A 13914-nucleotide genomic window follows, 5' to 3' on the forward strand; every position below is an offset into this window, starting at 1 on the left:
ATGTTTTTGGAAATGCTAAAAAAAAAAAAAAAAAAAGTGAACCTTGCGATGAGTCTACAACATGTTGAGTCCATTTAAAGGTAAGAACACTGTTAAAAAGAAAGGTGTACAACATTATATTGTTATCCCATTAACATTTGCTCATAACATTACAAGAAAAAAAATAGTTGAAAACCTTTTGCATGAAGAAATGGTTTTTACTAGCGTAATGGCTGCAACAAGTGTCCAGTTGACAGAAAAACATTTGTTTGAATGAAACAAAAAGTTAATGAAATATTTTTTTGTTTTGACCTATCAACCTCAATGGGTTATTTAAGGTCAGTTATGTTTTTTGTTGGGATTCTTTATTTTTCTTGATTCAGATCTTCCGATATATTTTTAGCTCTTTCAGGAATTTAAAGATATTTTCTATATTATATATTAATTCATAGATTTTTCATATTAATTTTGAAGAAAGACTTTCTAAGGTTCTTTAGTGTTTCACATTCCATAAGGATATGTTTGACTGTGATAGATGTTTGGAATGTGCTACGTTTTGGTTGTAATTCTTTGTCTAGAATAAAGGAGTGTGGGAAATTTGTATGCCCCTATGCGGAGTCGGGATACGATAACTTGCTCTTTTCTGGATTTGGAATAGTTAATGAAATTGAGACATGCACAATTCTACTTACACAAAATGGATGGGTAATAAAGATGCATGTCATTAGACTGAAGTAGACAGACTGCAACCACATGACACATTTTGTATGACCAAACCTGAAAATAAAATGTGAAAAAAAGACTAAAAAATAGTTAAGAATTTCTGAATGATAAGTTAGAAAAAGTTTATGAAAAGCACATTTCTATTCATCTGGTATATTCATTGGCACACACATATATATATATATATGTGTGTGTGTGTGTGTGTGTGTGTGTGTGTGTGTGTGTGTGTGTGTGTGTGTAACTACTTCATGTACTCACAAATTAATATACGAAAGTATAAATTTATGCATAAATTTTAAATATTTACTTCAACAGTGCTCAATATGTAGGTAGAGCTAGTTAGTAAGTTATAAAATAAAATATATATGGCGATTAAGCTACACTGAAACGCGGAATATTCAGTGTAGCTTAATTGCCATATATATTTTATAACATACTATATATATATATATATATATATATATATATATATATATATACAGTAGTACAATAATTCTCCAGGTTCCAAATATCAAGTTTTCTCAGTTGGCCATTTATTACTTTTCAAAAGTTTCATTACAATATTGTTTCATTTTACGACTAAAAAGTCTGCAAAATTATGTTACTGCTGCATATTTACTCACGTACTCATCAAATATTTTGCAGACTTATTAATCTTAATACGAAACCATATTATAATGGTTACTTTTTCAAACGTAATAAATGACCAACTGAGAAAACTTGATATTTAGAACCTGGAGAATTCTTATATTACACAATATATGCTCTGGAACCCAATAAGAAAGTATTTATTGAGCTTGAACTTTTTTCAAAATTGACAAAATTTATATAAGAAAATTTTTTTCATTATAAAGTACTATTTATGAGAAAGATTTTTTAATCCATTACAATTGGTTATACAGAGAGAGTACGTTTCAAGGTTGTTTTTTGGGGTTTTTTTTTACATAGGCATCACCACTTATCAAGGCCAAGAGACCATTCGAGGATAAGGGTTAAAGAGTGTACAGTAGAAATTGAACAATATAGTAATGGTTAGTAATGGAAATTCAGTAAATTTGTTAAGTGGAACGGCTCATCAAGAACTTGTTTACGTTAGACTTGAAGACAACCATATTGTAGTCAGCTGGAAAGCAGGAAAACGGAAGAAATTCCACAGGCGTGCAGTTCTAAGAAAGAAGCTTTGTTCATGGAATCTACGTTTAGGTTTAGGCACAGATAAAGAGTGGGGGCAATTATTGATAGTGTTTTCAATTAGACGAGTGTTTGTTGTGAAAGTTTGGCGAGAGGGGACCATAGACTGAAGCTCAGTCGAACACTTTCCATGAAAATAATGATACAGCAGAGACAAACTCGCAACAGCTCTTCTGTGAGACAGAGGTTGCAGCGAAGAGAAAAGGATATCTCCTACGAGGCTACGAAGTCTATTTTGAACTCTATCAAGGCAGGTAAATGATTAACCTATATATATATAGATATATATATGCTTATTTGTATTTGTCTTACGGTTCGTACATCATAAGTTAAATACAAATAGACAAAAATTTATAGATGCTACAAATCATTGTAAGAGAAATAGCGACAACCAAAAGAAAGCATGCTGAAATAACCAGGCAATGCATAGAATCGCAAAAGATAGGAACTCGTGATTTCTGGAAAATCTATAATAGTGTAGTGAATAAAGGACAATCAGTAATTACCCCACTATCCAACAATCAGAAAGTCGCACGCACAGTAACTAAAAAGGTGAAACTGCTCGTTCAGCAATTTGCCTCCAACTCCACCTTAGCGCCAACAAACAACTCCCTCCCAAATTTTCCTATGTGGAATGAAGCCACACTAGATGTAAAAATCCCCTTCTCATGTCCGTAATATCATAAGTTAGACACCTCTAAGGCCTGCGGGCCTGATCTCATCTCTGCTATACTGATTAAGAAATGCTTAGCTGAGCTAGTCCCGTATTTTCCAAGCTCTATAATAAATATTTGCTGAATCTTGCTTCCCTAATAGCTAGTCTCTGTGATACGAGTGCACAAGAATTCTGGCGAAAGGAGTGATCCTCTCAATTATCACCCTATCAGTCTCTTCTTCCTCTTCACAAAATTCTTTGAAACCTTAATTAAGCACTAGTCAACCATCTCACAAAAGCAAATCTCTCTGACAAACAGTATGGATTTAGGCAATGTCGTTCTACTGCAGATATTTTAACAGTCATCTCTGAACACACTATGTACTGGATAAGGTCGGTGAAGCCAGGGCTGTAGCCCTTGATATATCCAAGGCTTTTGACATAATCTAGCACGAACAGCTGCTAATTAAAATTAAATTGTATGGTATAACTGGAGATATATTAAATATAATTAGATCTTCTTAGACAATAGGACTATCCAGGTTGTCATTGACGGACGTACCTCCAAGCAGCATAACATTAATGCGGAAGTGCCTCAGGGGTCAATTCTTGGACCACTATTATTCCTGATATTCATAAACGACCTCCCTGATAATATTGTGTCTGAGATGAGTATATTTGCTGATGATACAACACTTATGCATGAGGGAAGAACGGATGTACATAAATCTAAGACAATGGCAAAATCGTTAGAAAATGGCCTCCAGACTATAGTGGACGGCGCCGCAAATGGATGGCAACATTTACTGCTAGTAAAACTAAGCTGCTCTCCTTTAACAATTATAAGATGCCTCTCCAACCACCGATATCCATGACAAATAACACCCTACCTGAGCATTCTTCCTTCAAACCCTTCGGCCTAACATTTGCGGGCAATATGAACTGGAACAAATACATCGAAGACATTGCTAAGGCTGCTGCAAAGAAAGTGGGTTCTTCTATTGAGCTAGAAGACTACTTACGCCTGAGAGTATCCTGTACCTCTAGAAAGCCACCATTCACCCATGCATGGAGTATTGTTGCTACATCTGGTGCATCTACCTCTTGGATAGGATCCAAAAAAGAGTTTCCAATCTAATAGTTCTCATTTGGTCAATTAGGCTCCAACCCCTGATCCATCACTGCAATGTTGCATCTCTACCTAGTTTACAAATATTTTAATGGAATATGCTCTGATAAACTCATTCCACTTATGCCCCCCCAATGTACATATCCTTGACAAATCTGCTTAGCAACAAAATCTCCCCCCTTCACTGCTGAGGTCCTTAAATGCCAGAAAGTTTCTACTTTAATAGTTTCTTTCCTCAAACAACATTGCTCAGTCGTAAAATACGCTTAAATATGATATTTTGATTAATGCAGATTTCGTATTTATTATTATATCATATTGGACCCAATATATAGTAACGATTTAAGAAGTTAAAAAAAAAAAAAAAATGACACGTGCACCACCACCGAGAATCGAAACCAAAAAGTTTAGCTTAAGATTTACTTTTGCAAGTGTTAAATGGAAGGTATTCTGACCCGGAAAACAACAATTCTTTAGTTAGAAACATTGCTAATTGAATGTGAGGACTAAAGGACAAAATAAGCAAAGCAAGAGTTACATGGCTGTTGAAAGTAAACCACAAAATCCACTTTCTACTCTCCTTATATATATATATATATATATATATATATATATATATATATATATATATAAGAAATGTAGGCAGCCATGTTTGATGTTTTATTAAGTTTGGAAGAGTTTTGTACAAAATCTTATTTTGAAATAGAAATTTAAAACAATGTTAGAATATTAAAAATATACAAGTTGTTAGAAAATTAAAAGTCACTTGTTGCATTTTGTTTCGATTTCTTATCTGTTAACTATACTGCAAGATCACCGATATATAATATTTTTTATTCATTTTTTTCATGTCAAACCAAAATTACAGTCCAAACTTTTTTATTAATAAAAGCCATTTTGGTTTGTTTTTTTGTTGTTGTTTTTTTCATGGACCCTTAATGTGTTATATTTTGCCTGTAAACCCCCAGAACTGGGACTTGGTTGAGAACCCCTGATTTTTAGGATAATTGTGAGTAGATTTCTAGCACAGTATAGGAAGCTCATTTTTGCAGCAGATTTAGCATTATCATCTATGTATCAATACAATGTAAAGGATAGCCAGTTGAGTTTTCTGCATTACTTTAACGTAATATTATCTCCTTACTTCCCATGCTATACGCCTGCAAAATTATCACTTTGACGTTTTCTGCTAAATCTGTGTTGCCTTTTCAATGAGATTACTCCTTAAAATAATGGATGAGGCATGAATGCAAATGATATAGAAGAAGAACACAAGTCAACCTACCGAAGAAGATGGCCAAACTAACGTAATCACATGCATTGGTTAGCATCAGTCTCGGGGGTTTCTGTTTGAAATTTGAAGTCAGATTTGACAGGCAGAACATGCACTTCTGGTTAAAAACATTTCATATCCATGCAAAAACCTGGGTAAATAGTAACAATTGACATGCAACAAAAATTATTTAGTATTAAAAATTATTTAGTATTATATCTGAAAAAATTATATATTAAAAATTATTTAGTATTATATAATTAAAATTATTATATATTAAAAATTATTTAGTATTATATAATTAAAATTATTATATATCAAAAATTACAAGTATTACATCTGAAAAAAAAAACTGTCTTAATTATTTTTCAGAACAGAACTATGTTGATTTTTTTTTTCATTAAAATTACATTTTTTTTTAAATTCAAAATATATTAAAGTTACATTTTTTTGCATTGAAGTTACGTTTTTTATGGTTAAAATATATGGAAGTTCCAAGTGATAAATTGTATGTCCAAGCTATCAAAGATGATGTTGCAACAGAACTAATGGCAGGGACTTAAGATTGAGATGTTGGGAGAGAACAGCAGTTGGGGCACAGTTCGTCTGCAATAGTAGAGGCAGTCATTTAAGTTTTTGCCAGTCAGTCTCACCCATGTATTGTGATCTTGAACCAGTATTTCAGCTGTCAGAAACGGCATACCAGTCCCAATGCTTATCTGGCAAGTCCATCTCTTTGAATTTTTCAGATTGCATTAATCTCTTTTTTTTTTCTTTTTTTTCCGGAATTTGGAACTTTTGTCATTTATTTGTTCTATGCTCTATAATTACATTGAACTTCATAAATTCAAGGATTGGTATAAATAAAAGGTGAAATACAATTGAAAAAAAAAACATATATATATATATATTTGTTTTGTGAAAATGATACTCAAGATGAGAATGTTAATTAATCCAAATATACTGAACTATCAATCCTTATCTCAAAAATTAAGAAATGGAAAGAATTACATCTCTCCCGCTAAGTGATAAACTGCATGTCCAAACTACTGAAGCTGATGTTGCAGACTTAAGACTGAAGTGTTGGCAGAGAACAGCAGTTGGAACACAGCTCGTCTGGAATATAAGATGCGGACAAGGCAGTCATTTTCAAATACTTTTAGCTTTTGCCGATCAGCCTCCCTCATTGGCCATGTCACCCATGTATCATGATTCTGAGCCAGTATTTCAGCTGTCAGAAATAGCATGCGCATCCCAATTCTTATCTGGCTGATCCAGCTCTTTGAATTTTCTTGAATTAATTTATTTTTTTATATAGGATTTCTTTACATAGTTGGAGTTTGGTAACCAGAAAACATGTCCAGACAATATTAATTTTTTTTTTTTCATCTAACATCGTTTTGCTTGGATCAATAAACAGAAAAATTACAAGAATAATACATCCACTTTTTCTGGAGATGTTTATTAATTTGCATAAAATCCGTCAAATCTCCCATTTGTTTTATTTCTTTGTGTGTTTAATTGCTTTTTCTCTCATCCATACACATATACGTAAATAATTTCTCCTACTGACACGAGCAGTTGTATTTGCTCAGTTGGTAGAGCCAACCAACCAATGGAATTCCGATTTGAATCATCATTTTCTTATTTGTTTGTTTTGTTAGAAAAGAGTATATCGTTAGAGTTTTTTTTTTTGCTGTTGTTTAAACAAGCTATAAAAACACATGTCCCATGCTTAGATGCTGCAGGCAGGCTTCAACTTACCGAATGCCAAAGAAAATGGTCAGGCCCTCGGTGCCAATACAAAGCAGAATGCATAGGCACCAGGCCAGGGAACTGCACCAGGTTGGTAGAAAGATACGCTTGGATTGACGGACGCTACAAAAATTGGGTTTTTCCTTCTGCAACAACTTTGTTTCTTGGGATCCCATGTCTAGAGAAGAAAAAAAAAGTTGAATAAATCCAACACGTGTGCGCATGGCCGATCGCTTCCACACTGAGTTGGGTACTTAAACCTTAATCTCTGTCAACATATGAAAACCATGCTAAACAATAGCATGGCGCAAAAAATATAGATAGTCTGTATTTTCCGATTGAAGATTCCGTTAGGAATTGAAAATTTGAATTTTATATAAATATATTTAGGCATAAAAAAATGTGCATTTTTTTCTGGTACTTTAAATTTAAATATCACAATGCTTTCTAACATGGGATTATTCTATTATTAAACTGTATCCATTCAATATGTGTGTTTAGCCACGAGAATGCGATTTAAAACTAAAATGTTATGGACTGACAGGAGGGGGTCTCTTAAGGGGAGCTGGTGTTGGTTTGATAGCCAGAGTTAGGAACAGATGAAGAAAGCCAGGATGTAAGCAATCAGTAATAAAAAAATAATAAATGAAATTGAAATTTCCTAACCTGGGGGCCACAGACTTCTGTGTATAATATGTGTGTGTGAGATCAGAGACAGCATCTATTCGGCGTAATTTAGCTTTATATTCGAATTAGTTATTTTCACCAAGTCAAAATTAAGAGAAAGATGGTGGAGAAGTTATTCTTTGATGAAAAAAGCAATCTAATTCCCTTACTCCCATCATGAACTGTTCAAAGTCTTAGTTCAAGGTGATATTAACATTTGTAATTTTCAGAGAGAACTATTATAAGAGGGAAAAGGAAGGCAGGACAGGAAGAGAAAAAGAGAAAGAAAAAGCAGGAAAAGATAAAGTGAAAGAAAGGAAGAAAGTAGAAGCCAGTGAAATAGTGTTGAAAAAAAAAAATAAATAAGGAGATAAGGTTTTAGTGGCACAGCAGAAATTAGCTTTTCTTTATTTAAAATTTTTTTTTAAAATGTAGATTTTGATAAAAAAGCAGAGAACGTATTCGTGAGAGGCTCCAGCTATTTAAAACAGATCTGCTTTTTTGGGGATGATAAAAAAAAAAAGTGGAATTCTACTAAAAAGCGGAATTAATCATTTTATGCCAGAAAGTTTGAAAATAAATAGTTCATCAGTAGAAAAATTTAGGTCAGTAACAGATCAATTTGTGGTATTGCAGCCAAACAAATTTCTGTTAGTCTTTGTTCTATAAGAGTTGGACATAGTCTGTTTTCTTTTTAGCTACTCAATTATTTGAGGAGCAGATACTATGCAAACGTTGTTGCATGACCGCTTTCTTGTGAATATTCTTACATATATATTATATGGACTCATAACTTTTGCAGACAATCAATATATGACTGACTGCAGTAGGTACACCAAGGCGCTGTTTCTCTTTTGAGCAGGTAAGCATCTGTTAAGTATATGTGTTCAATTCTAATTCGGTCTAATGTATTATTTTGTCTTCGATTGCGTAATGGTTTTCTGATTTCCAGTTTAATTATGGGTTCACGTTTCTAAAGTTTGTTATTTGGAAACATGTCCCATGTAGTTTGCCATTTTCTTCTTATGTAGGGTTTGATTTGGGTTTTGCAGCCTGTAAATGGGAGTTGTTATTGTCAGTTTCTTTCACATTGGATTTTCTTAATGCCCACATAGCAAAGAATCCGACTACTGTTTTACTGTGGTCTTTTAGATATTGATATACATTCTAATAGCTCTTGTATGTATGGATGGTTTTTGTTTCCTTCTTGGAGAACTACAAAGCTAGCTAGAGAATCTGAGAATATTGCGTTTGTCTAATTCTGTTGTGATGCCATTGGAGCACAATATGAAGCAGGGACAAGTGCGATTACGAGGAATACATAGACTAAGTTTAGGGAACTTCTTCCATTATTAACGAGTAGAGTGTTAGTGTAGTCAACGAAGGAAAGAGTCCACCAGGCATGTGCGTGCAGTGTGATGATGTATGAAAGAAAAGCTGGTCAGTGAGAGTTGAGAATGTGTGTTGCTTGTAGAGAAACAATATGAGCATGTGTAATGTGAATTTCATAAACTAGTATATATAAAAAAATGAAAGCATCAACATATGCAGACAACCATATGTTAAGTAATAAAAACCATCACTAAAACAACTGAAAATCACATCAGTTGAAAACAGTAAAACTACAAATATGAAAATATGAAAAATAGTCCAAAAACAAACAAAACACGAGCATAAGTCAGTTGTGAAACTGCATACTAATGCTTGACAATGTAAGAATGGGCCAAAGGCTTATATGAATTTACTTTTCCATATTGTATGAAATATTTCTAAATTTATGTTATGTGAAACTCAAACTATTTATCAGATTAGGCTAATTTCAAGGCCAATGGTAAGGTAACATCAGAGGTGAGACTTCATGGAGTACAATATAGGCCAAGTAGTGAGTCTTTACAATGAACAGAACTAAAGTTATTACTAAAAATGTGACTTTCACCTTTTCCATAACATTGGCTTTAATTTACCGAAATTAGTCAGTACTACGTTGAACCATTACCGATATTTTGACTAAGCTTACTGATGGTTGGTCAAGCAATGTGGATGTTAGGCGGTTCACAAATAAACAATGAAAAGTAAACTTGACAGAAAACATGAAAATCTAGTGAGGAATGCCCTTTTATCTTCCCTGCAACCTCTTTCCCACAGAAGGGACGTTGCGAGCCTATCGTTTTATCGTTATTTCCATGGCAAGTTCTCGTCCGAGCTCCAATCTTTGGTCCCCTCTCCTCGCCAATCTTTCACGAAAAACACTCATCTAGCTAAAACCACTGTCAGTAATTTTCCCCACTCTTTATCTGTGCCTAAATCAAAAAATAGATTCCATGAACAAAGCTTCTTTCTTAGAAGTGTACGCCTGTGGAACGCTCTTCCGTTTGCCTGTTTCCCACCTGACTACAACTTAGATGTCTTCAAGTCCAACATAAACAAGTTCCTGATAAATCGCCCCCCTTAAGTAAGACACTTTATCAGATCTCCATTACTAACGATTACTACGATATTATCCCGTTGATTACTGTAACGCAATAACCCTTATCCCTGAGTGGCTTCTGGACCTTGATAAGTGGTGACTTCCATGTAAAAAAAACAAAAAAAAAACATAACTTTTGATTAACCACCACCATCATCATCATTCCAAATCAGTTCATACCACTGATCAATGTTAGTACTCTCATAGTGCTCCTCATCTTTTAGCTGGCACTCATTCCCATCTCATTCCCTTATCCTTGAGTTGCTCTTGGCCTTGATAAGTGGTGACCCAATCAGAAAAAAAAAAAAAAAAATATAAATATTAAAATAGTAAATCAATTTCTCACCAGAGTTTGACTGTCCACTCAATTGGCTTGAGTCCGCATCCATTTTGGCCTTCATGTTAAGCAAATCAGATGACAACTGCGACCGATGGTACTGACTGTTGAAGTCTTCAAAGCCACTTGAAACAGCATCCTCAGTTTCTATAAATGCAAATAAATTAATCGTTATGAATTTTAAAACGCAACTCATAACAAGGATTTTATTTAGTTTCGTCTTTTTCAAAAATTTAGATTTTCATGAAATTTTAACAATAAATATTTTCATGTTATAGCATAACACTGGTGAATAGCAACATTTTAGACATAGTCAAGTGGCATACAGAGGCCCAGTAATGTTGTAGCAATGCCCTGGGCCAACCCCTTGATTCTATACACAAAAACTCAAGTATAAGTCCTAGTACTAAACTATATTTATTCATTCATCACTATGTAGTTGGACACATTGCCGGGCAAAAAGTTTAGAGAAAAATGATTTAAAGTATACTCATGTTTACAATTTTTTTAATAGGATATTTTTAAAATTCGTTTCAGTTTTCGTTCATCTTTTTTATTATTTTATTATAATAAATATTCAATTAATAGTAAAACTCTGGTCCAATTCAACATCTTTGTCTTAATAACAGCATTTTTTCCTGCTTCCTTTGCTGATCAGAGTTATACAAAGCAAATTGTATTACAGTTCAACAGATCTTGGACTTGATCACCACAGACACCAGTAGCAATATGCCATTTTAGCTATTTAGTATTGATTCTTTACTAGGTTTTTTTCCAGGTGTAATTTAGTTCAAAATCTTATAATAACATGTGTAAATATTTAAATAAAACTTGTTATTTATGTCTAAATTGCAATAACATTTAAATTATTAAATCAGAGATATGAGATTATAATAAATTATAGACACAATAGAAAATTTACACTAGAGCATGACTAGACAGTTTCCTAACACCAAAGCCAATAAAGGTGAACATGACATTAATTTTATTAATTTATTTTTATTTCGGACTATTAGTCTCATCTTTATTAGTTGCTGTTTTTCATCTTTTATTGGTTTGTTTATTCACAACGTTTCAGCCACCTATTCCTCTGGCCTTCATCATCAATAAAAGATGAACAACAACTAATAAAGATGAGAAATAGTCCGAAATAAAAATAAATTAATAAAATTAATATACATAATGCTCATCTCAAAAATTAATTCCAATTAAGGAATAATATATATATGAACATGACATACTATAAACTCCACTCACAGTGCAGACATTAAAAATAATTTTAGATATGCATATATATATATATATATATATATATGTGTGTGTGTAATTAATTTTTTTTTTAATGATATTAATATTTGTAATAATTAATTACAATAAGAAATGTTCAAAAGTGATAAATGTAAATTAAAACAGAGAAATGAAATTATAATATATTGCAGACATAATAAAAAAATTTACATTAGCGTATCACTAAAGTTTTCTAACATCAAAGATAAACACTACATACTATAAACCCAACTCTTAATGCATACATATGTAATTAAAAAATGTTTTTATAATATTAATACTTGGAATGATTAATTCAAATATGTAATAAAAAATGTTTGTAATAATTAAAATAAAAGATAATTTACCATTTTTGGTTTCCTGGGTGTCTGGTTCTCTCAGTGTGGGAGTCGGAGGTTTACTACTCTGTTCAGAATGCGTAAGTGGAGACTCTGAAGAAATCGTCAGTGGATCACGCTGCTGTTTCTTCCACTTGCGACTTGCCCATTCTTGCAGACTTTGCAAAGTCAGAATGGTTGGCGTTGGAGAATAAGTCATCACGGGTTCAATGTGAGTTGTGTGAGACATTTCAGGATCTTCGGATTTGCCATCTTCATAGTTTTCATCTTCCTCAGTTCCAGGATACGGAATCTGGAAAAGGTTACAACAAGAAAATCCAAGTTAAATGTCAATAATGGAATCAAACAGCCATTTTATTTTAAGAAGGGTATACAAAGTTATAATATAGTACTTATATACATACATATATATATATATATATATATATATATATATATATATACACTGTTTTAACAAAAACTAAGACTTCAAGAAATGGGTTGATAGCAACAGAAAGTGTATTTCATTGTTAGTTACAATTGTTTCAAGACCATTTGGACAAATTCAAACAATATGTTTGAAAATTTTTCACAAGAACAGCCTTTCTTCAGACTTATTCAATAAAAAACACTTTAACAATGAAACATTAAGAAACAGAAACATTTCCTTTATGAGGAAAAGAAAACAAGCGAAATAATGGTTTTCATTCTTTTACACCATGTACTTTCAAATATTGACATCCTTTTTTTTCTTCAATTATCTTGAGAAAATCTTGAAATAAAGACGAAATGTTGATGAATATATAAAACATTTTTGGTTTTCCTTTGTTTGTCATGAATATATATATATATATATATATATATATATATATATATATATATATATACATACACTTATTTTTTTTTAATATTGCAAATTTATTTCTGCCTGCATATTATTTACATAATATGTACTATATTACATTATATACACTGATATGCATAAAATTTACATTTTATTGAGGTGTTTAACATTGGATCTACACCTGTAGTTTTTTTTTTGTTTTTGTTGAAGATATCTTATTTCCAGACATTTTTTTTTTTTTCTAGTTACAAGATGCTGTTTGAAAAAATTTTCTGTTATATCGTCTAACTGAAAATAAACATTGTCTGGGAACAGCTGTAAGCAACTTAAGATATCATTGTGTGTACTCTTCATGTAGAATATGATTTGAAGACTAAGAATATGAGTGCTACTTACCAAACGTCTGCGGAAGAGGAAAACCAAGAAACAGTTAAGAGGAACTGTCATGAGGCAAGATAAGAACCCAACGGCGATGGCTTGCCACGAAACATCCAATAACCCAAATTCGCCACGGTACTATCAGAAAGTAGCAGGGAAGAAGAAAAGAAATAGTATTAAAATAAAACCAAAAAAACATAATCTTGGGAGATATTTTCAGGAGATTTTCTTAGGCATTATTATATGTATTATTTTATTATTATTGTTATACATATTATTTTGTTATTATATGTATTATTTTATTATTATTATTATGTGTATTATTTTATCATTAATATTATATTTATTATTTTATTATTATTATATGTATTATTTTATTATTATTATTATATGTATTATTTTATTATTTTTATTATATGTATTATTTTATTATTTTTATTATATGTATTATTTTATTATTTTTATTATATGTATTATTTTATTTTTATCATTATATGTATTATTTTATTATTATTATTATATGTATTATTTTATTATTTTTATTATATTTATTATTTTATTTTTATCATTATATGTATTATTTTATTATTATTATTATATGTATTATTTTATTATTTTTATTATATGTATTATTATATTTTTATCATTATATGTATTATTTTATTTTTATCATTACATGCATTTTTTTATTTTTATCATTACATGTATTATTTTATTTTTATCATTATATGTATTATTTTATTATTATTATATGTATTATTTTATTATTTTTATTATATTTATTATTTTATTTTTATCATTATATGTATTATTTTATTATTATTATTATTATATGTATTATTTTATTATTTTTATTATATGTATTATTTTATTATTATTATTATATGTATTATTTTATTTTTATCATTATATG

At 31.2% G+C, this 13914-nt stretch overlaps 1 protein-coding gene across 1 annotated transcript in view; it reads right to left on the minus strand.

The window, feature by feature from the left end:
* LOC145263864 (polycystin-1-like protein 1) overlaps nucleotides 1–13914 on the minus strand; it is an 842774-nt gene that overhangs the window by 45236 nt on the left and 783624 nt on the right. Inside the window, exons 47-51 of the mRNA XM_080120938.1 lie at nucleotides 13020–13139; nucleotides 11810–12092; nucleotides 10185–10322; nucleotides 6715–6883; nucleotides 672–756 (exon numbers count right to left, since the gene is read on the minus strand). Of these exons, the coding sequence (XP_079977064.1) occupies nucleotides 672–756; nucleotides 6715–6883; nucleotides 10185–10322; nucleotides 11810–12092; nucleotides 13020–13139 (795 nt within the window). The remainder of the gene's footprint in view (nucleotides 1–671; nucleotides 757–6714; nucleotides 6884–10184; nucleotides 10323–11809; nucleotides 12093–13019; nucleotides 13140–13914) is intronic.

The sequence above is a fragment of the Euprymna scolopes genome, chromosome 39, assembly GCF_053919585.1.
Source record: "Euprymna scolopes isolate OS-2025 chromosome 39, ASM5391958v1, whole genome shotgun sequence".
Taxonomy (NCBI): Eukaryota; Metazoa; Mollusca; class Cephalopoda; order Sepiida; family Sepiolidae; genus Euprymna; species Euprymna scolopes.